Source organism: Clarias gariepinus, chromosome 3 (genome assembly GCF_024256425.1).
Source record: "Clarias gariepinus isolate MV-2021 ecotype Netherlands chromosome 3, CGAR_prim_01v2, whole genome shotgun sequence".
Lineage (NCBI taxonomy): Eukaryota > Metazoa > Chordata > Actinopteri > Siluriformes > Clariidae > Clarias > Clarias gariepinus.
In genome coordinates this window covers 37,968,041-37,991,169 of record NC_071102.1, presented here as the reverse complement: position 1 = coordinate 37,991,169, position 23,129 = coordinate 37,968,041, and the positions used below count along the sequence as shown (strand labels likewise).

Below are 23,129 nucleotides of genomic sequence, written 5' to 3'. Positions count from 1 at the left end.
TTTAACATTTAAAAAATAATGTAGGTATTAGTTTTATTGTCACAATAAATCTGCAGCTGAGTGACAAAAATAATAACAATAAAATAATAATAACAACAACAACAACAACGGAGGGTCACCCATGGCTCTCTGCCAGTCCTGATAGATTTTTAGCTGTGTGTATGTAATAGTTCCTGTATTCAGCATTATTGTAGCTCCTCAATACATGTCCACATGCAGTCCTTTGTGTGTTTGTGTGTGTGTTTCATTCTTCTGCTTCTCCAGTGTCTCCTTTAGTTTTTGGTTCCTGCCACCACTCAGAAAGAAACGACTCTTCATAATCACCAACTCCCTCAAACTCCGCATCAGGAGAAGAAGGAGCAGGAGATTCCTCTGGACTTACAATATCCTATACAGACAGACACAAAATTTATTGAATCAGAACAATCTGAGAGCAGCAGTAGGGTTACACAGACACCTTTAACACCTTAAGCACAAGCACAATCTCAAACCAATTACACACACACAAAAAAAACACATCAAACTGAACAAAAAGAATCACAAACATTCAGTTAAACTTCACATTAACCTAAAATGGTCAACAATGTTTACACACAAGTAGACAGGTAGAGAAACCTAAACTTTGAGCACATGAGACACCATGAGTCTGTTCTCCAACAATAATTAAGTTTACATGATGTTGTGTTAGACAGACTAAAACCAAATTATTAAAACAAATGAAAATATGCCCTCCTGGCAAAAAAAAAAAAAAATCACATTAAACGAACTTCTCAGAGATGGACTAGCACACAGAGAAAATGCGGTAGTCAAGCTACTCCTGTACGTACAGTATACCCTAATCAGACACAGAAATTGGCCTAGGTGCTCTGCACATGCTCCAGAGTAGTGATGTGTCATTCTTGAATTATTATTTCATTTTGAACGAATTTTAAGTATGACTCGAGAAGAACAAGTCGTCTTTGGGAATGATTCCTTCAGTCACCCATGCCGAATAATACTGGTTCTGTACAGGAATTAAAGTCTACGCGTTTTCAGACTCGTTCGTTTATTGCGCTACAACCTCACACTTAACCAATGCAGTCTGAGCTGAAAATAGAAATTTTTTTTTTTGAGTCATTTGTGCATCATGTCACAGCCAAATAAGCTCAACTTTGACTAAGGACGAACCAGTTAAATAATTAATTAATCTTTTCTTTTTCTTAAAATATTATGTTTTTGTCTTGTTTGTTGTGATATATGTTTGCGTAAGTAGTAGATAATAGGAAAGTAACATAACATTTAAAATTAAATGATGTTTTTGCTAAAATGAACAGAATTAATGAAATGACCTGAAAAAAAATATTTGTTCATACTCCTGAACGAGACTTAAATATCTAAGTCGGTAAAATGATCCGAACTTCCCATCACTTTTCCAGAGCTCCCGTTACGGACTTTGACCTAGAGGTCGAACAAAATGCAGTACAGTAGAAGTAGTCAATAATACAGTGGTGGTGTCTTCTTCCTTTGAATAAAACCATAATCTGAGGCATATTGTACATCTTATTAGTACAAAAAGTAAATCGGTTAGGTTTACAACCACAAAATTTGCAATGCCATAAAGCTGTCCAATGATTTTGCACTTGACATGCTACCGGTTTGCTGCTAGCTCACTTGTTTGCTGATTGTTTTGGTCTGCAACATAGTGGATCGACTGAGAATACAATACTACCAAACTACCAAGAATCAGACATACCTAAAATCAATGTTTCACTATAGAACACGCACATTACCTCATCATCTGTTTGTAAATAGTTGTGTGCAAATTCCATTAATTCTTTTTGTTTTGTTGTCTGATTAAAGTAACGAAGAGCTTCCTGTAAACACAAAGCAAACAAGTGCATCATAAACATCCTTGAAGCGGTGTACTGTCACATTATAAAATGAAACTGTCAAAAATATTTAAAAGATTTTTAAGAAGTGTGTGTGTGCTTACAGGGCGGGGTTTAAAGTCCTCCTCTTTCAGGTCCCACTGCTTTCTGTGAAATTTATAATATGCAACATTTTGCTGCATCACCTGATCATCAGGATCAAAGAGCAGGTAACTAAGGGCACATGGAGCAGCCTTCACGACATCATTTACTGTAACACACAAACGCGCACACACACATTCACAAAAACCTATGATGATAGATGTGACAGATGTATGCGTCACAGAAATTCACATTGCACCCCTATGTATATAAAGGAATAAGAGGTGTGTGTAAGAGAGAGACAATTGGTGGGTACCGATGTGCGTCTGTAATGGGTTGTATGGGTGAAAAAGAAAGTGTGTGTTACTTACATTTATAATATGCAAATTGCATGTAGTGGTAAATTGTTGCAACAAATTTTTCTACAAAAAATCCACCAACGTTGGGAGTTAAATCCTCTTCACACTTCAGCTTACACCTCATTACCTCCATGAAGAAACCTACAGAGACAGACAGCGAAAGAGTGAGTGCTTGAGAGACTTACAATGTTTTTACCTGTAGTATATCAAAATAATGTTTCAATGCCCCTCCCTCAGATAAACACTGACCCTGCTCCTCACAATGACCATATGCCTTAGTGTAACCACACCCCTTCATTGTGAGTGTGTGCGCGCGCGCGTGTGTGTGTGTGTGTGTCGAACCTGCAAGTGTTGGGTAAAAATCTTTGACCTCTTGCACATCGTATGATCCTTCACACGATGAAACACACTCATCATATGCATGAAAATACTCCACACACACTTCCTCCATCATCTTCACCGACCTGCTGAAGTCTCCTGAATTATACAGCAGCACTGCCTTCAAGAATAGTGTCTGACAAAGATGGACATAAAGGAGAAATACAGAAAGACGATGAAAAACACAGACAAGGAGAGAAATGGCCAAATATTAATTACCTGAGCACAGCGACCAAACAAAATCACACAACTCTCTCTTTCAGAATTAGGACTAAACAGCGTACATGTTGATATATAATACACACACACAGTATTGCACAAAAGTCTTGAGACTATGAAGACTCTTATTTCTTCATGCTGTGCCCCAAAGCTCCAGACTTTCTTGTATTTTAATGCAGGCTATAAAATACTAAAGACTTTTAAAATGTCTAATTTTCAGTCCAGTCCCTGAGTGCTCAGTACCTTTCAATGCTCAGTAACTGAGCAGTTTTTTGTTGGTTTGTTGGAATAAACCAGTGAAAAACAGGTGCAGATGATGACATGATCAGGCCGGTGATTAATATATGCTGAAGCTGAATGCTAAGTGGTTGGAACAGACGAGAGGGGAAATAAGGTCGCTGCTGAGGTTGTTATATAAACAACCAGTTTTTTATTGTACAGTGAAACCTTGGATTGAGAGTAATGAGATTTGCGAGTGTTCCGCAAGACGAGCAAAGATTTTGAATAAATTTTCACTTGGAAAGCGAACAAGTCTTGGTTTACGAGTACTGAGTATTATGTATCACGCATGCACTTCTTGTTTTGACGTCAATTGTGGGTAATCGTCTCCCCTGCTGGGTCTTAGTGCTCTTACTGGTATAATCAACACGTGCGCGTAAAACATGTTTTATTTTGTGTGTGCGTGTGTGTACAGCGTGTAAAGCAAAAGCAAGTGTCATTAGAGAGGTTAAAAATATATTTTCTTTCTCTGTAGCAGCCTGCCCTTTGTGTCTGTGTGCATGCGCATCATTGGACACTGTGCACACACACTCTCACTAACACACTCACACACCCCTCCTACCTTCGCCTTCAAAGACACACACACACACAAACTCTTCCTCTCTGCTCTACACAGAAACACTGCTCTGTCATGGTAAAGTGCAGGTTAATTTGTTTTCCAAGGTTTTACTGTATCTTTAGGTACTTTGCAGCCTGTCGCAGTAATACATTTGTTCGCATTTCTGTAATTTAATCTCACTTACTCATCCTCTATACCGCTTTATCCTGTATTCAGGGTCGCGGGGGCCTGGAGCCTATCCCAGGAGACTTAGGGCATGAGGCGGGGTACACCCTGGACAGTGTGCCAATCTTTCGCAGTTACACACTTATTCACACACTTTGGGAATGTCAATTAGTCTAATCTGCATGTCATTGGACTGTGGGAGGAAAGCAGAGTACCTGGAGGAAACCCACCAAGCACGGGGAGAACATGCAAACTCCATGCACACAGAGAATGTAATTTAATTTACATAATTTATTTTAAATGCTGTAATATCCAGGTTTTGTTAGCAATATGCTAGGCAGATAATGTGGATAAATTATGTATACATCCCCCTCTCAAACAGCGAGCTATATAGTTGTATTTAACAAAAAAAAATCTGCCTGTGCATCAATTAGTTCATATAAATAGAATTCCTTTTTTTCCCCCACTGGCAAATCACACATTATTGAACGTTACTGTAAATGTGCCCGAATTAACCAGAGGCAAATTTTCATCTACTGTCTCTGGATCTTTTAAAAGTTATACCTAAAAGAAAGTGTAAAAACTAAGATTAGACGAACTGTAAAATTAGACAAATATACACACATACATGAACAATAATATACTAACAATCAACAGGAAAGCAACATTTGGTAAGCAGCAAATTTTATGGCATGAAAGCCATCACAAGGTTTGTCAGATTTCATGCTGGCACGTCTGTTTTTTCAGTAGTCTTTAACATTTTTTTGCCGTATGTTGTTTGGCTTTGTAGATCAACTGGAAATGATTTCCAGCTACGTGATGCTCAATAAAATGCTTTCCCTGCATGGTATTCTGAAATCCCCTCTATGAACAGCTGTAGCCCATCTACTATTTATTTCATTCATAAACCATAGCTAATACTTGTATATACAGAGTAATTCATTTAAGGGTAAGTATTTGTCTTTGTTTATTTATGATGCGGGGAGGAGCCATGATGACTTGATGTTACTCTGTAAACTGGGAAGGAACCTGTAGTTGAGAAGAATAGCCCAAGCTAACTTCAAGAGACACACTGCTCATTTACTACTGTGTTGAGAAAGAAGGGTTTACCAAGTTGTGCCACCTACGCAAATAAATAAAAAGAATGCTTTAAAAATCATTTAAATAGCCCCAAGTGGCGCAGTAACAACAAACTCAACGCTATAATCCGGAGATCACAGGTTGGAATCTAGAGTGATGCTGCAGCCTCCCTGAAACCAACTCCTTTAGAGAGAGAGAATTGTTCAAGGTTTCCCAGGGGGAGGGATACGTGGCATTCCTGCACATTAATTATGGTGATGCAGTGGCCATCTATGAGCTTATGGAGCATCACGTGAAAGGAGTGGATAGTGCTGTCCTCAGAGTGTGTTAAGCTGATCCCTGATTGTGTTGTGCAAGCCAGCATTTCAAAAAGATGTGGTTGATGAAAACGTGATGGCCTTCACACGTGGAAACTTATACATCGGCATGTTTCTTTTTTTTTTAACTGTTTCCAAAGTTATAAACTGGTAGTTTCCTAGTAAAACATACCAGGAAACCCATTCACTCACAGCACCCTCGAGTGCGTCCCAGGGAAATTTGGGAATACCAATATCCTGCATGTCTGTGGACTGTGGGAGGAAACCCACCAAGAAACATGCAAACACTATGCACAAAGACCTGAAGCGGGAATGGAACCCGAAACCTGAAGGTGCAAGGCGAAGGAAAATAAAAACATAATAAAAATGCATGTAAATTTTCCCCCCACTTACACAAAATGTTTTGCATATCATTACACTCCTAACATGAGAGAGAAAAAGTGTTACCTCATGTTTTTTCTCCTCCTGGTCAATTAAGTACTCTTCAATATCGAACAAACTTTTGTAAAAGTTCATGTTTTTGGTGATTAGCGGGTCCCCTGGGTTACGCTGTTGATAAGTATGTGCTGCTGATACAGCCTTCTCCAGATTATTCATCTACACACACACACACACACACACACACACACACACACACACAAACACACAGAGCAAGAGAGACACAAAGAGATCAGATGAGAGCATCAAGAAGACATAAATGCAAATAAAGTTCTAATACTTAAACTTAATTAGAGTAAACTATACTTTCGTGAAGGTGCTAGAAACATTTCTGTTAAAGCTTTAACTTCAATGGTTATAAAGCGTCTGAAACTGGAGACTTCTATAAATAATTATGGTGAATCATTAATTAAAATAATTAAAGTCAATACACACATTATTTATTAAGATTATATGGAGTTTTCAGTGTACTGTTCCTGTGAATGAGCTGTTGCTATGGAAACAAAACCTTTATTAAGTCATGTGCTGTGCAGAAAATCCATAAACACTTTCTAACCAACCACAATATGCAACTACACAGGGGTGTGACTATTCAAATATATTACTGGCAGTTCGAAAATATTTCTAAAGTGGCTGTGAGCAGTGGTGAAGCTCAGGCTTTAAAACTTAATAATGTAGTAGCGTGAATATAGGCCGATCCAGAATATAAGATAACCCCTAATTCTGTAACACACTTTTTAAATATAAGAAACTTTGAACAAAACATGCTACAATAAAATATATTTAACACATTTTAATGGTGTCACAACTTATTTTAACAAATAGAGTTGGTCAAAAATAAATAAAAATATCACAAATACAAAGAAAATACGATAAATAAGTACAAATACTGAACACAGTACTTTATTCATTTGGCATCGAAAAAAGACCCACCCCATAGATATACTGGCTCATATTCGAAGCAATAGCAAAAAATAAATAAATAAATAAATAAATAAATAAAATGGCAACCGCTTATAAACGGCAAAAGCCTCAACACTTTTGCTGATGTAAAAACATTAACGATGCAAAATATACTTTACATGTAAAAGGAAGAAAACTTGTGATATAATGAATATAATTAATTTACATGTCTATAAAACATCGTCATTTTCCACTGACGATGTATGAAAGCCAAGGATAAATAACATCGGTTTGGCAACACAGTTTCTATCGTCTAAGTTTCTAAGTCTACATTTGTGTGCAGGTAAAAAGAGATGGACTGTATGCTAGCACATTAAACTTTGGCATCAAGATAGTTTCAACTTATCCTTTTATCAAAGGTGTCAATGCTAATCCTGCTTTCACACAAGGGGAGGAGGGGCTGCACAAGGTGGCTTAAAGTGGTGTTAGTACAACTTTACAAGTACATGAGCATAGTATCAGACATATACCTGAAACTGGTTTGAATAGATCAAAAGTCAAAACATTAAGACGTTCTTTTTAAATTTATGGTACGGTTACAACAAAACCCACATTTAATAAAAAGTACAAATTATTATCCTGGAACTTGGCCCAAATTTTGTTCCAGAAGAATTTAAAGTAACATACAATTTGTTTTTCCATTTACAGCATTAAACCTGAGGCATAATTACAATTTAACCCTAAAAATGTATATTGAAATGGGCCATAGGAAAGATTCTAAAATCTATAATTGTTTAGAAACATGTGATTCATTAATTCTGAAATGTCCGAAAATAAGCTGACAACAGAGAAGCTGATGAAGAGCAACTGGAGATGAGGACACGCCTGTGTGACCCCCATTAACATTATATTCTATGTTTTGGATTTCCCTTAGGAAAGAAGTTATACAATCATTTTAATATGCTAAGGAAACACTGATGTAGGAAGACATTTTTTTATTGAGGGTCCTCAAAATTTAAGCAGCATACATGTAGAGTGTGCTCTGTTTGTTTGGATTTGGATTTATTGCAATATCTGCTTCTTAGGCTATTTCATGGCAAGATTCACATCAAATATTAAGCTGATTTATTATGTTATGAAAATGTAAGTGTTTAAGAGAGTAGTGAGAAAGTTAAAAGGATATAATAATAATAGATCACACAATAGCATGGTCTTGGTCAGAAGAACAAGGTTTCACATTTTGAATATGTTTTTTAAAACATAGAATTTTTTTCTTATGGTGTTAAAACTTGGACAGTCCAAAAGTATGTGTTTTATGGTTAGAATAGTTCTGCAGCGCTGACATTTTAGGGCTTCTTCTGTAAAGTGTGCAGTGCTTTAGCTTTTATCAATGCGTGTTGATTAGAATGATATATAATATTGCTGCACAATTAATCTCAATGTTTTTTTTTTTTATTAAGTCATACAGTAGTGATACATAGTATAGTATATATATATAGTATAGTATATATATATATATATATATATAGTATAGTATAGTATGTATGTATGTATGTATATATATATATGTATTTATAGTATATACATAGTTCTCATATGCTGTCCCTACATACAGGCACAAACATGCACAACAATGGGACTGATCATTATTCTTATATATATATTTATCTTATAAAATATTTATAAATATCTTTTTAAACTAATAGGAATTATTTAGATCTAAAGATGGTAATCCAAAAATATTTTGTTTTCATTTGACTTTCAGAGTATTGAAGTAGAGAAGAATATTTTAATGATCCTGTGATGTGAAAGAACAGCAGTGTCCTTTGTGTAAACTCTGTGTCCGAGGGAGAATCGGAAATAACAACTGGAAACGTTCTAAACGGTTCAAAGCATTCAATCTAACAGCAGTCTCACAAAAAATAGCAGGGAATATAATTAAGATGGTACGACTATCAAGGTCATGTGAGTTGGGATGTGGCTTCAAGGTGCATACTACATCATAGCACCGCAAAAGTATTATTAAATCAGAAGCTGTTGGTTAATTTTTGTATAACAAAATGGGTCTGTCTGTGGTTGCCACTTTTTAACCGAAATGAAAGCTTACACACCTATCATCAACCATAACATTACAATGCAAAACATTAAACCCAGGATTGTGTAGGTTTCCTAAGAGCCATCAAGGCAGCTGTGGCCCTCAGGCCGTGGCTTTGCAGGGCCTCTAAGGGTGTGCTCTGGTGTCTGGTAGCTGGGGCATTGGGCTCTGTGCCTGCAGGGCCCTGTGCATGGAGGGCTGTGGTGCCATTCTCGCACTGACTTTTTCAGCAATTTGTACTGCATTGACGTTTCTGTGGGATCGAACTGGACAGGCTGAGGGAGTCATGGGTGAGGCTCAGGTGTCCATGATCCTGTAACCAGTTACATATACTGTACTGAGGTATAACTGAAAATCAGTGTTAATGTGTTCATGTTATGGTTGTGTAACAACACATTTATTCTAATGTGTTAATTCATATTTTAAAAAGTCCATTTAGTCCAAGTGTTCTATAGTAAAGGGATTTAGAAAAAATGTTTCACAAAGAAAAACACAATCATTAATATGGTAATTTTTTTTTATAAGGTGATGTTTATTTTGTAATAATAGAAGGTGCTTTGAGTTTGAAAGTTAGCAAGTTAACTCCTGACACAGGAGTCCTAGTTCCTATTACTGTATTGATGGAATCACCAGGATTCCCTTCGTAACTCTCTCTCTCTTTCTCCCTCAGTAACTTGAGGAAATTGTAAACTGAAGTTCCCAAAAGAAAAACAAAACAATGCATCATTCATTGATTAATGAATAATTAAAATTGTTGTTGAATTGCTGTGGTACAAGAAGGACTCTATTTTCAGTTTACAAATTCAAAAACTTATCCAAATACTCATTCACTCATCATCATCTATACCACCTTATCCTGTATACAGGGTTCACAGCGGGCCTGAAGCCTATTTCAGGAGACTTGGGGCACATGGTGGGGTACACTCTGGACAGGGTGCCAATACATCGCACGTCGCACAAACTCACATGCTCATTCAGACACTATGGGCAATTTGAAAATGCCAGTTAACCTAAATGCATGTCCTTGTGGGAGGAAATCGTAGTATCTGGAGGAAACCAAGCACAGGGAAAACATGCAAACTCCATGCACACAGACCTTCAAACCATGAACCAGGAGCTGCAAGGCGACAGTGCTAACCACTACACCACTGTGCCGCCTATCCAAATACTTACTTTTTAAATTCATTAGATTAACCCTTAAAGTACCTGAGCACACGTACTCCCAGCATCCTTGTGCTTGGACAGAATTTGAGAACAAACTTTGACATTGTGTGGCATAGTGAAGCCCTATTCTTTCTCTGTCTGTAACTTCCTTTTTCCTCTCCACATCTGAATTGAAGCTTTGTGTCGAAGAATGAATGATTCAGCCTTTACACTGAGGTGAGACTTCTGCACAAGGAGGAGTTGTGTGTGTGTGTGCACGTGCGTGCGTGAGTATGTGTGGTTGTATGGAGGTACAGATGTGGACGTGGCATTAGCGCGCGTGCACACACACCCCGCAGGAGTGCGCACTGTGTGGATTGAGACGCTACATTTCAACTACACGGTTGCATGCGATTTGGGACAGGAGGACGAGAGAGGGTGTGTGTGTGCAGGAGAGTGAAGCGCACAAGAGACAGGGTTACGTTACGATGTTACGCGCGTGCGTTTCCTCACTCAAGAACTGTGTACGATCATATTCACAATCAGAAATATTTTATACAGTATAACATTCGCCCCTCCTGCTTTGCTAAGCGTCACTTCCGCCTAGATTTCTGCAGTGATTTTGTGTGTGTGTGTGTGTGTGTGTGTTACCTGATAATGAGCAAATTGTAAATACCGGTACGGCGTCCTCGTGCGAAAGGCCTCCAAAGTTTCGGCGTTCGGGTATTTTTTTGAAAACACTGGAATTTCTGCTTTGCACTTTTTCACGCACGCCGCGCGAATGATGATGTGCTGGGTGATGCGCAGGGCCGCGTCGGTCTCGCTGTCGCGCAGGTCGTCCCCGGTGCATGCGCGGCTGCAGCGCGCCTCACTCTCCTTAAGTAAGCGGTGGAGGCGCAGGCTAAGCTCCAAGTAGCGCGCGCTCTCTGCCCAGTCCCGCGCGCCGTACCGCTCCATCGCGAACCCGTAGGCCGAGTCCAGCGGCATCAGATCCGCGTCCGGGAAATTCTCCGCACTGTAGTGCTCGTACTGACATCGAGCCGCGGGCACGAGCACAGCCGCGCACAGAAGCACGCACACACACACGTAAGCCATGCTGAATCGCAGCTATGTTAAGCGTTAAACCAGCTCGTGCTCCTCTTTATCCACGGCGCGAGAGAAGACACATGTCTTTCGGCACGTAGGTTTAGTTGGCCTGCGTGTGTCTATGTGGGAGTGGAAAACTTGGAAAAAGTGAATTTTAAAAAGTTTTTAAGTGCAGGAGCCTGACTGGGTCCTAAAGCCCGACCTTCTTTGTAGAGTATGCAGGGCAGATAAGGACAAAATCAGTACCGTGCACGTATGCTGCGCTGTCACGAACAGGGTTTGAACCTTTTTTGTTTGTTTGTTTGTTTGTTTTTACACTTTGCTTATGTGTACTGGGTCTGTTGACGTTTTAAACACAAACAATCCGGCAGTGCTTTATTTTCCACCTGAACACCTCCAAGATGAACACCAGAGTAAAAAAGATAAAAAATGAAAAGCAATCATTTAACATGCGATTGACAAAACTGCTACAGCCGAACCACAGACTTATATAGTGTTAGGTTTTAAAAAAAAGAGGGGGTCTAAAGTTTGGTTAAAGTTAAGAGCGCAGTGGCTTAATGGTTATCACTGTCACCTTGCACCTTCAGGTTCTGGGTTCGATTCCCCTCTTGTGTGTGTGTGGAGTGCTCTTCCCTAAGACTTGCAGATTAGGCTAATTTGTGTTCCCAAATTGCCTGTAGTGTGTGAGTGAATGTGTGAGTATGTATGTGCCCTGCAATGAATTGGTACTCCATCCAGGGTGGGATCCCCACTTTCAGTGACTGTACTGCACAGTGATAATTTAACTCAAATTGGTAATCATCATATATCTGTCTTGCCATATGCAAGTCATACGCTCGTCTACCCTCGTCAAGTTTTAAATGCAGTTCTAGGTTGCTGTAAACAATGTAAACTGATGATCTGAATATGTACACATTTCATAGAGCAGTTTTCATAGCGCCATTACATTTAAAAACCTCTGGTGAAGTATTGAACAATGGCAGCAGCTAAAGCTTGCAATTCACAGCAGAGTCCCAAATTCGACAATAATTTAAGCAAACCTCAAAACTTTGGTGTTTCCCAACCCTGGTTCTGGAGGCACACCTTCCCTGCACATTTTAGTGTTTTCCCTACTCAATCACACCCACTTCTATTCACAGAAAGTTGTTAATTATCTGATTGTTTAAATCAGGAGTGCTGGGAGCAAAGAAAACAATCAAATGTGCAGGGCAGATGTGCCATCAGGACCAGGGTTGGAAACCAACGGTGTAGCCTACATAATTTATTAAATGGAATGTCACTAAATTTTCACCCTCTCTATCCTGCATGAAAAAGGAGGTGGAACGTAGGAGTTTAGGACCTAGGGAGGTTTTACAGCTGTGCCCATGTTACAGCTGTGATTATCTGTTCCTTTTAATTCCGTTAAGTTGTGTTCGGGTGCTGTTTCTCTGAGATCTTACACACTGTTTCGCTGCTACATTGTCGCTGCAGACTGGAGACACTTCTGATCTCTCTCTCTCTCTCTCTCTCTCTCTCTCTCTCTCTCTATTTTCCCTATATATCTATATATCCATCTGTCCCTGTGTAAGATCACTGCTGCAACACGTCTGCAAAAGAGGCGGAACCGAGCCAGTAACGTTTGCAGAGTTTGTTCGGGACCTTTTTTTTGGTGGCTAAATGCGTGACAGTTTCGGTATTGTTTAGGAAAAGGTGTGTGTGTGTGGGGTGGAGAGAGTGAGTGTGTGAGATATATATATATAAATAGAGAGAGAGAGAGAGGCAGAGATGTTCATTAAATTGGCGCTGTGGGCGCTGTATGCGTACTGCGCATGCGCGATGTGTAACGCGGATCCCACCCAGGAGCTGATCATTGATCGATACTCATTACCGATCCGCTGTGGCAGAGAGGTTCAGGTCGGTGATTATGTCCGGTACCATTATACAGGATCGTTTCCGGATGGGAGGATCTTCGACTCCAGGTGAATAAAGGTTATTAATGCTGATTTAGAGTAATTGTGTTACAGCAGTACATGTTAAAATCTGTTCATGTTATACGGCTTGGTACTACTACTACTAATACTACTTATAATAATAATAATTTATCTTAAAACTACTGGTTACTAACTAACGTTTTAATCTATATAAATAAAAGAAAGGACTCCAGGACCAAGTTGCCACTGTTGGGCCCTTGAATAAGGCATAAGGCCCTTCATCCTCAACTGCTCAGATGTACAGTTTAATGAGATAAAAATGTAGGTCGCTCTAAATAAGGGCATCTCCCAAATGCTGTAAATGTTTTGTCTGGACATTGGTCAGAATACCAGCGCTTTTTCGGGCAAATATATATCTCTTTTTTCCCTTATGGTGGGCGTGGCTATACATGTCACTCAACAGAGCCAGTCAATATGATAGTTAAATAGTAAATACACAAACATGCTTAAGACACAGAAACGACCGTAATGCACCCAAAATCCGCTTAAATCCTCAGGAAACAAAAACGAACGTGCATGGATTACTCCAGAAAAGAGAAAATGCACTATGAAAACTGAACCTTCGTTGTCTCATCTGTCTCATACGAAAACATGAGCCTTAATAAAAAGCAGTCATGTGCAAAGCCACCATGAGATAAAACACGGGTTGTTAGAGCAAACATAGCCGTCTCAGCCGTCTGAGGTGAGGGCATATGAAATACCAGAACTGATAGCACACTGTTATGCACTAAAATCATAATGTTGAGTAAAAGTGGTGTTATGAACAGTTATGTGCCAGATTTAATAATTTACTTTAAACAGGCAGCGAAGAGGAAAGAAGTACAATTTGGCGTAAACAAGGCATAAGATACTTAACCTTACAAAATTGTATTTCTTTGTATTAATAACTGAGGCAGAGAATTCTGTCGTACAGAAAGACAAGCAGACATGTACACTGGCATCAACCTGAAATAATATCAATTACATTAAAGCTGATCAGGTTATTTTTAATTTTTTAAATTTTTTAGCTTTAACCCCTTTAACAAATTCTAACTCTTTACCCGCCAACAACATATACTAACGATAGTATTAGAGACACCTCTCACTGCATTACTACAGTATGTCCTTCACTTTTGGAGATCTTAGTAAACACTTTGATTTTTCAGGCATCACTCATTTTCTCACACAGAATGACTGTGATTTGCTTTCTCATGTTTCATCCCTGTGCCATCCTTTTCTCAAGTTGCATTACTATCACCTGGTTCACACAGTGCATTTTGTGCAATACCTTTCTCAAACCGCATCACTGTCACTTGCTCCCTGACGGCATGTTACTGTGTCACTTGCTTTGACAGGCCACGCAAACTGTATCATTTGCTTTCTCAAGTTGCTATACTTCATCATTCCCACCATTGTATCATTGTTACACCATGTTACTGCATCCTTCCCTTTCTTAGCACACTGTAGCAAGCGTACAAAAACGTAAAGGAGTACTTACACAGGGTGAAGTTAGCTAGTAATAAAGTCTGACACTTATATCTGATACCTTATGTGTAAACAAATCCATTAGTTATATTATGGTGTATGGAACAAACATTAATATTGGATTAGTCTCGCTCATTTTGTTCATTTATACTAGCTATTCAGTGCAAGATTTTTTTTTAATCAAACACACAAGTGTCTGAACCAAGGATTTTAATAAGCACGGAAGGTCACAGGTTCAAATCCTACGACCACCAGTGGACCTTTGCTATATCACAATGTAGCATATGAACTTAACCCTCAACTCCTTAGGGGTATAATGAGATAAAAAAATTCAAGTTGCACTGGATAAGGGCATCTACCAAATGCCTAAAAGTAAAAATGAATATATTTAAAGACCACACATAGAAAGTATTTTAAGAGCATGAGCATGTCTGTAGAAGATTGAAAAGTACAGTAAAGGGAAATTCAGGTGATCTTAGAGGAATTTAATCTTCTTTAAGGTGCTTTGCTAATGTTTATTTTTAATTTTAAGTCCCGTCTCTGCCCCTTTGTGTTATTTATTTCATTTTGTTACTGAGTCTTTTTGTGAAGTTTTGTATCAGTTAATGAGCGTTGCTAAGCTTTTCACCCATATTTCCAGCCCCAGAAAACAGTTCCAGAATTACTGGTTTTGTCCTGTTGCCTGTTACTTTAGTATGTGATTATGGTTTATACTACTATATACTGAACAGCCTGTGTTTTTTTTAAACTGCTGTGGATGCTGAGGATTTCTGCTTTGCCCACAATGAAATCCTTTTACTCACTTGAATTCTGTCGCCTCCAAATGCATACTACACCTTGAAAAGAAACCTGACAGTATTGGTATAAGCACACACTGTGTGTAGGTGTTTTTTTTTTTTTTTTTGCAGATTTTTCTAAACAAACTTTTACTTAAAAAAGGCTTTGTTTCATAAAAATCTATGCTATACATTCCTTAAAGGTTTTTGGGTTGTTTCCGTTTATCTCCACAGCAACTTCACCCATGCCAAATAATCTCTATTTTCATTATAGCTTGTCTTATATGTTTTGTTTATTTTATGAAAAGCAATAAAAGGGAAAAAAGAAAGACAGCATGCCCGAATAAAATGTTCTCCCAAGTTACTTTTTTAATAGTTTTATGAATTCTCAGATGACTGGCAAGAAAGATTTCAATTCTTTAGCAGTTGAAAGTGAGATTTCCACATTGATATAAAAATAGCACTTATTAAATTGATATGGCACTTCAATTGCACCTCTCAGTAACGCATGTGACCATTTACCTGGAAATACAGTGTGCACATGGTCAGGCCATGTGTTCTCTTGCATGTGCTATACATAACACAATTATACATCACTGCATCACTCGCATTTTTTCATTGCTTTGTTTCATTGTTTGCTTTCACAAACTTAATCATAGGAATGGCACACTTTCTGTAGCAATTTAATAATACCTGCATTACTGTAGTATGTAGTATTCATCCTTCTTCTAGAATATAGTGCAGCTGCTTGAGACAGACTAAGTCCATTGTCCTTATGAGTAACTTCAGTGGTCATGATGAAAGCACTTAGAGGGATGTTCCTACAGTGGGTGGAATGCCTTCCTGAACCCAAAAACCAAACCATGATTTGTCAATGACAAAAAGGTCTTGTGTTGTATTCACTTGAGAATGGATCATCAGATAAATTGAAGAGCAAAATGGACAACTTATTACATTTTGTCTTTTTTTTTTTTTTCACAAGGCCAAGGTTGGAGAAGCATAGGCAAACATCATATTTTCAAATGACTTGAGAATGCAAATGAGAAACTAAGTTCCTCTGCAGGGGTGCCGGACTTAATCTCATTGATTGGGTGAGGACCGAGACAGGAGCAGCTGCTGCTCTTCTGAATTAAGCAGAGCCAACTGGGGTGTGATGGACACAATGCAAACATGGTTGGCTCCAGGAAGAGCTACATTAGTGTATCAGGCAGGTTCTTCTGAACCTAGACCGTGGGGGAGCAAAAAATAAATAAAAAAAATGCTGGAGAGTTCGTATCTCAGAGTTTTGGACATGTTTGGATCCATCAAAAGGAACTAGATCTTTGCATAGATGTTTGCACTGAAATGATGACAATAAATTTAATTCACAAAAGAAATAATAACTGTTCTATGTTGTGTCTTTTCTTTATTCTTCTATCTGTTTCTAAGCGAGGCAAAGGGCAAGGCATTAGTTTCACTGGTGGGTGTGGACAGTAAGGTGATTCTTGGCTTGGACAAAGGAGTGATCGGGATGTGTGTGAACGAGAGGAGAAAGATCACTGTCCCCCCTCACCTTGGATATGGCGTCTCTGGAGCTGGTAAAGACAAACACCAGAACTCATTACCCATTTCTCAGTGTCAGGGATGTAGCTCAGGTTGACTGTATTACTTCCTAGGATTGAGTTCAGGAAGAAATGACATCACAACAACATTCTTCAGTATTCTGGTCTTCTTAAGAAGTTATTATTTTTAAATCATGTTGTCTATTACTGTATCATTCACAGGTACAGTGATTCCTCCTGATGCAACTCTGGTGTTTGATGTTGTGCTGTTGGACGTGTGGAATAAGGACGATGGTGTGGACACACGTCTACTCTTTAAGCCATCGTCATGTCGCCGCTCAGTGCAGCATGGTGATTTTGTGAGATACCTTTATAACGGCTCACTGATTAATGGCACAAACTTTGAGAATAGGTATGAATGCTACTTTACTGACAGACTATTCATATTAAATTAAAAGAGCTGAAGCAATGTTGTTTTCTTTCTCATAGGTATGGTCAAAAAGTCACATATGACACATATGTGGATGGAGATCACCTGATCAGTGGCATGGTGCAGGGGCTAATAGGAATGTGTGTGGGAGAGAGGCGCTCCATCATCATCCCACCATTTTTAGCCTTCGGAGAGAAAGGATACGGTATAAACATAATTACATACACACTCACATGCCTGTTTGCCCAGTCCAGAAACACAAAGAAATTGAACTCAAGATCTGAGCAGCTTCTTTTTGAAATTTGAGAATGTCTCTGTGTGTGTGTGTGTGTGTGTGTGTGTATTCAGGTGTGAAGGTGCCAGCTTATGCGACGGTGGTGTTTGATGTGCTGCTTATTGATCTGTTTAATGTCAAGGATGATGTTCAGGTAGAAGTTCTCCATGTTCCTCATCATTGCACAAGAAAATCAAAGAAGGGAGACTTCATACGTTATCACTATAATGGAACCTTCCAGGATGGAACACTATTCGACTCCAGGTGAGTAATCCCTCATTACAGCGTCCCGGAGCCCAGCTCGGATTCTGCCATATTAGGCCAAATAGATAACTGTGTTGGGTCTGGTGCAGTGCGGGGTTTAGTGTGTAGTGGTCCAACCTTGTGCCCCCAGACTATTAGAATTTGCGGCCCCTATTCATTGTTTTAAAACAAGTAAACATTAAGCCCATAGAACTGTGCTGCAACTGATTAACTAGAAACTAAAACAAAGACTTTGTTATATCTTATGCTCTGGTGTTTCTTATGTGTGTTATTTTGAGTGCTGAATTTCTCAAAGACAAAAAATCAGTAATGAAAAGTAGTACAGCACTCCTCTGCAATACAGGCAGGTACATACATGTTCTATATAACAATCGATTAAGAAAATCTTGTGCCATGTAATGGCCAGTGCAAAGTGGCATTTGGTGCAGTGTGGAGTTTAATGCAGTGTGGTTTCTGGGGTGGTATGGATTTTGGAGCAGTGTGTGGTTTTGTGCAGTGTTGGGTTTAGTGAGGTGTGGAGTTTGGAGTAGCGTCAGGGTTTATTGTGTTTTTAAGTTTAATACACCATGAGTTTAACTGTCATTTTGGGTTTTGGTAAAGTATGTTGTTTGGTACAGTATATTTTTAGTGTGGTTTAGTGTAGTATGGGTTTTAAGGCAGTGTGAAGTAAGTGCACTGTCAGGTGCAATGAATTTGGGGGTTTAATGCTTTGTGTGGCTTAATTTAGTGTAGAGTTTGTGCATTGCATAGTTTATTGTATTGTATAGTTCAGGACAATGGCGACATGGTTGCTTAGTTAGCACATGGTTAGCACTGTCACTTTGCATCTCCATGGTACAGGTTTGATTCCCGCCTTGGGATCTGTGTGCATGGAGTGGAGTGAGGCATGTGCTCACAGTGCGTGGTGGATTTTCTCTGGGTACTCCGGTTACCTCCCACTGTCCAAAGTCATGCAAATTAGGCTAATTGCCTATGTGTGTGTGCATGTGTGCCCTGCGATGGATGGGCACCCCATCCAGGATGTACCCCGGCAGTACCCCGGAAGTTCCCTGGGTTATTCTCCAGGCCTCATGCAACCTTGTATACAGAATAAAGTGGACAATGAGGAAGTTCAGGGGAATGTAGCGTTCCACTGTGGGGTTTGTAATTTAACACTGTACATTGAGGGTTTATTGCAATAGGGGCTTTAGTGCACAGTGTGGTTTAGTGTGTTGTGGAGTTGCTGAACTGTGGGTGACCTGTGTGTGGCCAGTTTGTCTACTCTGCATGTTTTTGTGGCTAAAAGCAGTGCATTTTCCAAACCAGCAGGTGGTGGTAAAGCCAGGATGCTCTTGATGGTCAGTGATGGTGCAGCTCATTGTATGGTGAGAAGCACATGGGTTCTTCCCTGTTTCCTGTAATGTGGAGCAGTTGTTTTTTAATGCACATCTTCCTTTTTTGGAGATCAGACCTGACCAGATCAGAGGAGTGTTGCATCATCACTACATATGATGACAGTGTTGAAGATGTGCATGAACACGCAGTCATAAATATTATGGACGTATAGAACAGGTGTTCAGTCTGGTGGTAAAGTCTGAGCTAAAATTAGCCAGCACATTTTACCTTTACAAGTTTTTCTTGTGGAGATCTGTACAAACCATGGTGCATTATATTGCGTAATAAGACTTTCGTTAGGATGTCTGTAATAATGTTCTATAAATATTGTTGTTATTCTTGTTGACCACTTCCCCCAACTCAGCTACCATCGGAACAGTACATACAATACGTTTGTGGGTTTGGGCCATGTGATCGCCGGAGTGGATAAGGCGTTACAAGGAGTGTGCATGGGAGAGAAGAGACACATCATCGTCCCTCCACACCTTGCCTATGGAGGGAATGGGACAGGTGGCACATGCACGCACACACACACATACACACACACACACACACACACACACACACACACAGATATGCACACCTTATTTATCACATGATGTGTGTTTGTGTGTATGTGTGTGTGTGGTTGGTTCTCAGGTGACCTTATTCCCGGTTCGGCTGTGTTAATCTTTGACCTTCACATCATTGACTTCCACAATCCAAAAGACTCAGTGGAAATTCAGATTACTCACAAACCCCCGCAGTGTAACAACACTAGTGAAGCTAATGACCTTGTCATTTATCACTACAACTGCTCTCTGCTGGATGGAACCCGACTTTACTCCTCGTACGGGCACTATACACACACACACACACACACACACACACACACACACACACACACACACACACACACACACACAAGATTTCACCCATATTCCTCACACACTGATTAGTTGACTCATGATGCTAAAAAGCAGCATTAAAAACCTTTATAATAATAGCATTGCTACTGCTCAACAGTTCTGACTGGGGCAGACCTGCACAGGCGACGCTGGGTCAAGCAGAGGTCATTGAGGGGCTGGATCAAGGGTTAAAGGGCATGTGCGAAGGAGAGAAGAGGGAGGTCATCGTTCCGCCCCACTTTGGACATGGACAAAATGAAGGTTAAATTATTTATCACTAAATACACAGTTAAAGCAGCAGTAAACTTTGAAACAATTTTACACTTCTGAGCAAATGGTTTAAATCACCCCCTTTAACATACTAGACTATTTATCTTTTATCTGCACCTCTCATTTGGCCATCTGTTCTTTCACTTAACTCTGACTGTTAATTGCCTCTCTATCTCGAAAGGTATCCAGTTTCCTAGTAATTGTCTCAGCTCTTTTGTTGCAGCTCTGATGCTCACTTTTCATTCTGTCTTTTAGCTGCCACTACTGGTTTCAGTTGCTCTTCTGTCTCTAAGGGCGTGTTCACATTAGGGCCCTGGGATCGTTTCTGAGAACACCCCAAAGTCTGAATCATTTTGATCGGCAAGAACACAAGTGTACAAGTTCAATCGTACCTGAACACAGAAGTGGAACACTGTTTAGAACGCAAAAGTGCCATCTATCTTCTCCAAAATCGGTGTGCATGCAGCACACTCTAATCTCAACCTCTGACATACACAACCATAGCTGATACCGTAGGAAGGCTCACAAGTGGGTTACTTTTGACATTGTCTCTTTTCTTCTCATCATCTATACAGCTTTATCCTGTATGCAGGGTGGTAGGGGGCCTGGAGCCTATCCCAGGAGACTTAGGTCATGAGGTGGGCTACACCCTGGACAGGGTGCCAATCCATTGAGGGGCACGCTTATACACACTCACACATTACGTGCAATTTGGGAACACCAATTAGCCTAATCTGCTTGTCTTTGGACGGCGGGAGTAACCTAGAGTATATGGAGGAAATCCACCAAGCACGGGGAGAACATGCAAACTCCATGCACACAGAGGCGGGAATCGAATCTGGCCAGGAAAGTAACGGGCGAGTAGTGCTAACCACTAAGCCACCGTACCGCCTACTCTTGACATGTTTTTTTTTTCAAAACATCAATTAAATTAGGCATAGTGCAAAGATTGACTTCCGAATGGCAGCTCAGAAACTAAGACGGTGCACACTGCCACCTGCTGTATTGAAATGTAAAAATACACAAGTGTACCTGACTACAGAGATAATGATAATAATGTGAACACTGTCCAGAGGCGGAGTCGGGAGTTCCTGGGCACGGAACAAATCAATCATGCCCAATGTGAAAGCGCTCTTAGATATCACTTTATGACCTTGCTGCCACTCTGAAATTAAGCAGTGTTAACATTTAAATTGTGTATGTGTGTGTTACAGGTTCTGTGGTTCCGGCAGATGCAGTGTTACTTTTTGAACTGGAGTTATTGGAGTTGAAAAAAGGTGTTCCTCAGGGCTTTCTGTTTGTCTGGCTGGAGAATATTCCTGATCCTCTGTTCAGCTTTATGGACCTGAACCAGGATGGAGAAGTCCCACTGGAGGAGGTGTTATTGTGTTTCTTTGTTGTGTTCCTGCCTCTACTGTGTTATCATTATTATATATTTTTTAAATAGTTTTAAAAAAAAACCCATTTAGCACACAGTGTGGTAATTTGTCCCCTTGGTCCCGCTCCAGTTCACAGCATTCATCCAGTTGCATGTGTCAAAGAGGAATGGTCGTCTCCACCCTGCAATGGACCCTGATGTAATCATCAGAGAGATGTTCACCAGCCAAGATCAGAACGCTGATGGGAGAATCACAGAAGATGAGCTGAAGCTTAAAACGGACAAGACGACAGGACATGATGAGCTCTGAGAAAGTGCCATAATATTATTAGTGAAGCCTGTGTAATACAATCAGTGACTAACACCTGCAAAGGTGAATCAGGATGTGCTAAAGAACTCATTACCAGTTCATCAAGAACATCAGGATAAAGAGCACACACACACACACACACTCACATTCACATGATTTTCATGTTTTTTTTTTTAAAGAAATGTACAGAAATGTGACTATATAAACTACTCACCTTCAAGTTATAGGTAGTGCCTCATCTTACTCATCAAGCAGCTGTTTTATGTGTGTGTGTGTGTGTGAGAGAGAGAGAGAGTGAGAGAGAGAGTGGGGAGGGGATCAGAGGGGCTTACTATCATGCTTCATCATAAGATCCACATCTTATGTAGATGTAGATTATTAATACCAACAACAATTAAAATACATAATGTGGTTACGTCAACCTGTCAGACAGTAGTGCTGAATGTAATACAGTTTCTCACTCCAGGCAAAATCATGTACGAAGAATGATTAATTTTAAGGTCAGACATATGCATGGGCAAGCTTCTGCACTAATAAATTATTGCATATATACTGCCCAGAATCACGCCATGTGTTTTTCTTCTTACCCTGAAGTGCCGATCACTCTGGAATAGACTGAATCTTACCCCTCATCAGACCTTTTTCCTTTGCTATGCATCCTGCCAAGCTAAGGCCTTTTTTATTAGTCTCACTAACAATTGATTTTCTGATGTTTTTGAAAAACTTCCTGTTTTTGTATCGTTGCCGCGACCGTTTTGCGTTTGTATTAGTGTTTAAATTACATAGTTTTTTCATTTATACATTAATAATATTAATAGCAACTAGTTTTTACATTGTCATACTATTTGGCTTCGCCTTTTTTTGCGCTTTTTGGAGAACACGTGAGTTTCTTTGTCTAAAAACAACAAACGGAATTCAGCTTTAAACAACTAAACTCCAACTCAGGTACGATATCATGGATAATATTCAGCTTGTTCAGTGTGTAGAGTTTAGACATTCTTCCTCCGTCGTTATTGGTAATTTTATTTGTGATGTGTGTTAGTGAGCACTCTGACGGAGAAGATATCAGCGTTAGAGGAGCACATCCAGACTTTAGAGAGGGTTAGAGAGTGTGAGAGCAGCGTTATTCCTGTAGCGGACAGTCTGGGTGCCGCAGGCGGAGATAACCAGCCCCCGACTCCGGCATTAGAGCCCTCACAGCGGGGCGAGTGGGTGACAACT

At 39.7% G+C, this 23,129-nt stretch overlaps 2 protein-coding genes across 2 annotated transcripts; one reads left to right on the top strand and one right to left on the bottom strand.

Moving 5' to 3' along the window:
- p3h4 (prolyl 3-hydroxylase family member 4 (inactive)) lies at positions 1–11,118 on the bottom strand. Its single transcript, XM_053492683.1, has 7 exons — positions 10,536–11,118; positions 5,753–5,902; positions 2,651–2,822; positions 2,321–2,449; positions 1,973–2,118; positions 1,770–1,853; positions 1–388 (listed from the first exon to the last, which is right to left on the bottom strand). The coding sequence occupies exons 1-7, from the start codon at positions 10,977–10,979 to the stop codon at positions 245–247; spliced, it is 1,269 nt and encodes a 422-aa protein (XP_053348658.1). The 5' UTR covers positions 10,980–11,118; the 3' UTR covers positions 1–244.
- Positions 11,119–11,862: 744 nt separating this feature from the next.
- Positions 11,863–22,470, top strand: fkbp10a (FKBP prolyl isomerase 10a). Its single transcript, XM_053493305.1, has 10 exons — positions 11,863–12,928; positions 16,609–16,757; positions 16,944–17,133; positions 17,211–17,356; positions 17,500–17,689; positions 19,428–19,573; positions 19,703–19,892; positions 20,069–20,211; positions 21,435–21,598; positions 21,729–22,470. The coding sequence occupies exons 1-10, from the start codon at positions 12,735–12,737 to the stop codon at positions 21,906–21,908; spliced, it is 1,692 nt and encodes a 563-aa protein (XP_053349280.1). The 5' UTR covers positions 11,863–12,734; the 3' UTR covers positions 21,909–22,470.
- The last annotated feature ends 659 nt before the right edge of the window (positions 22,471–23,129 follow it).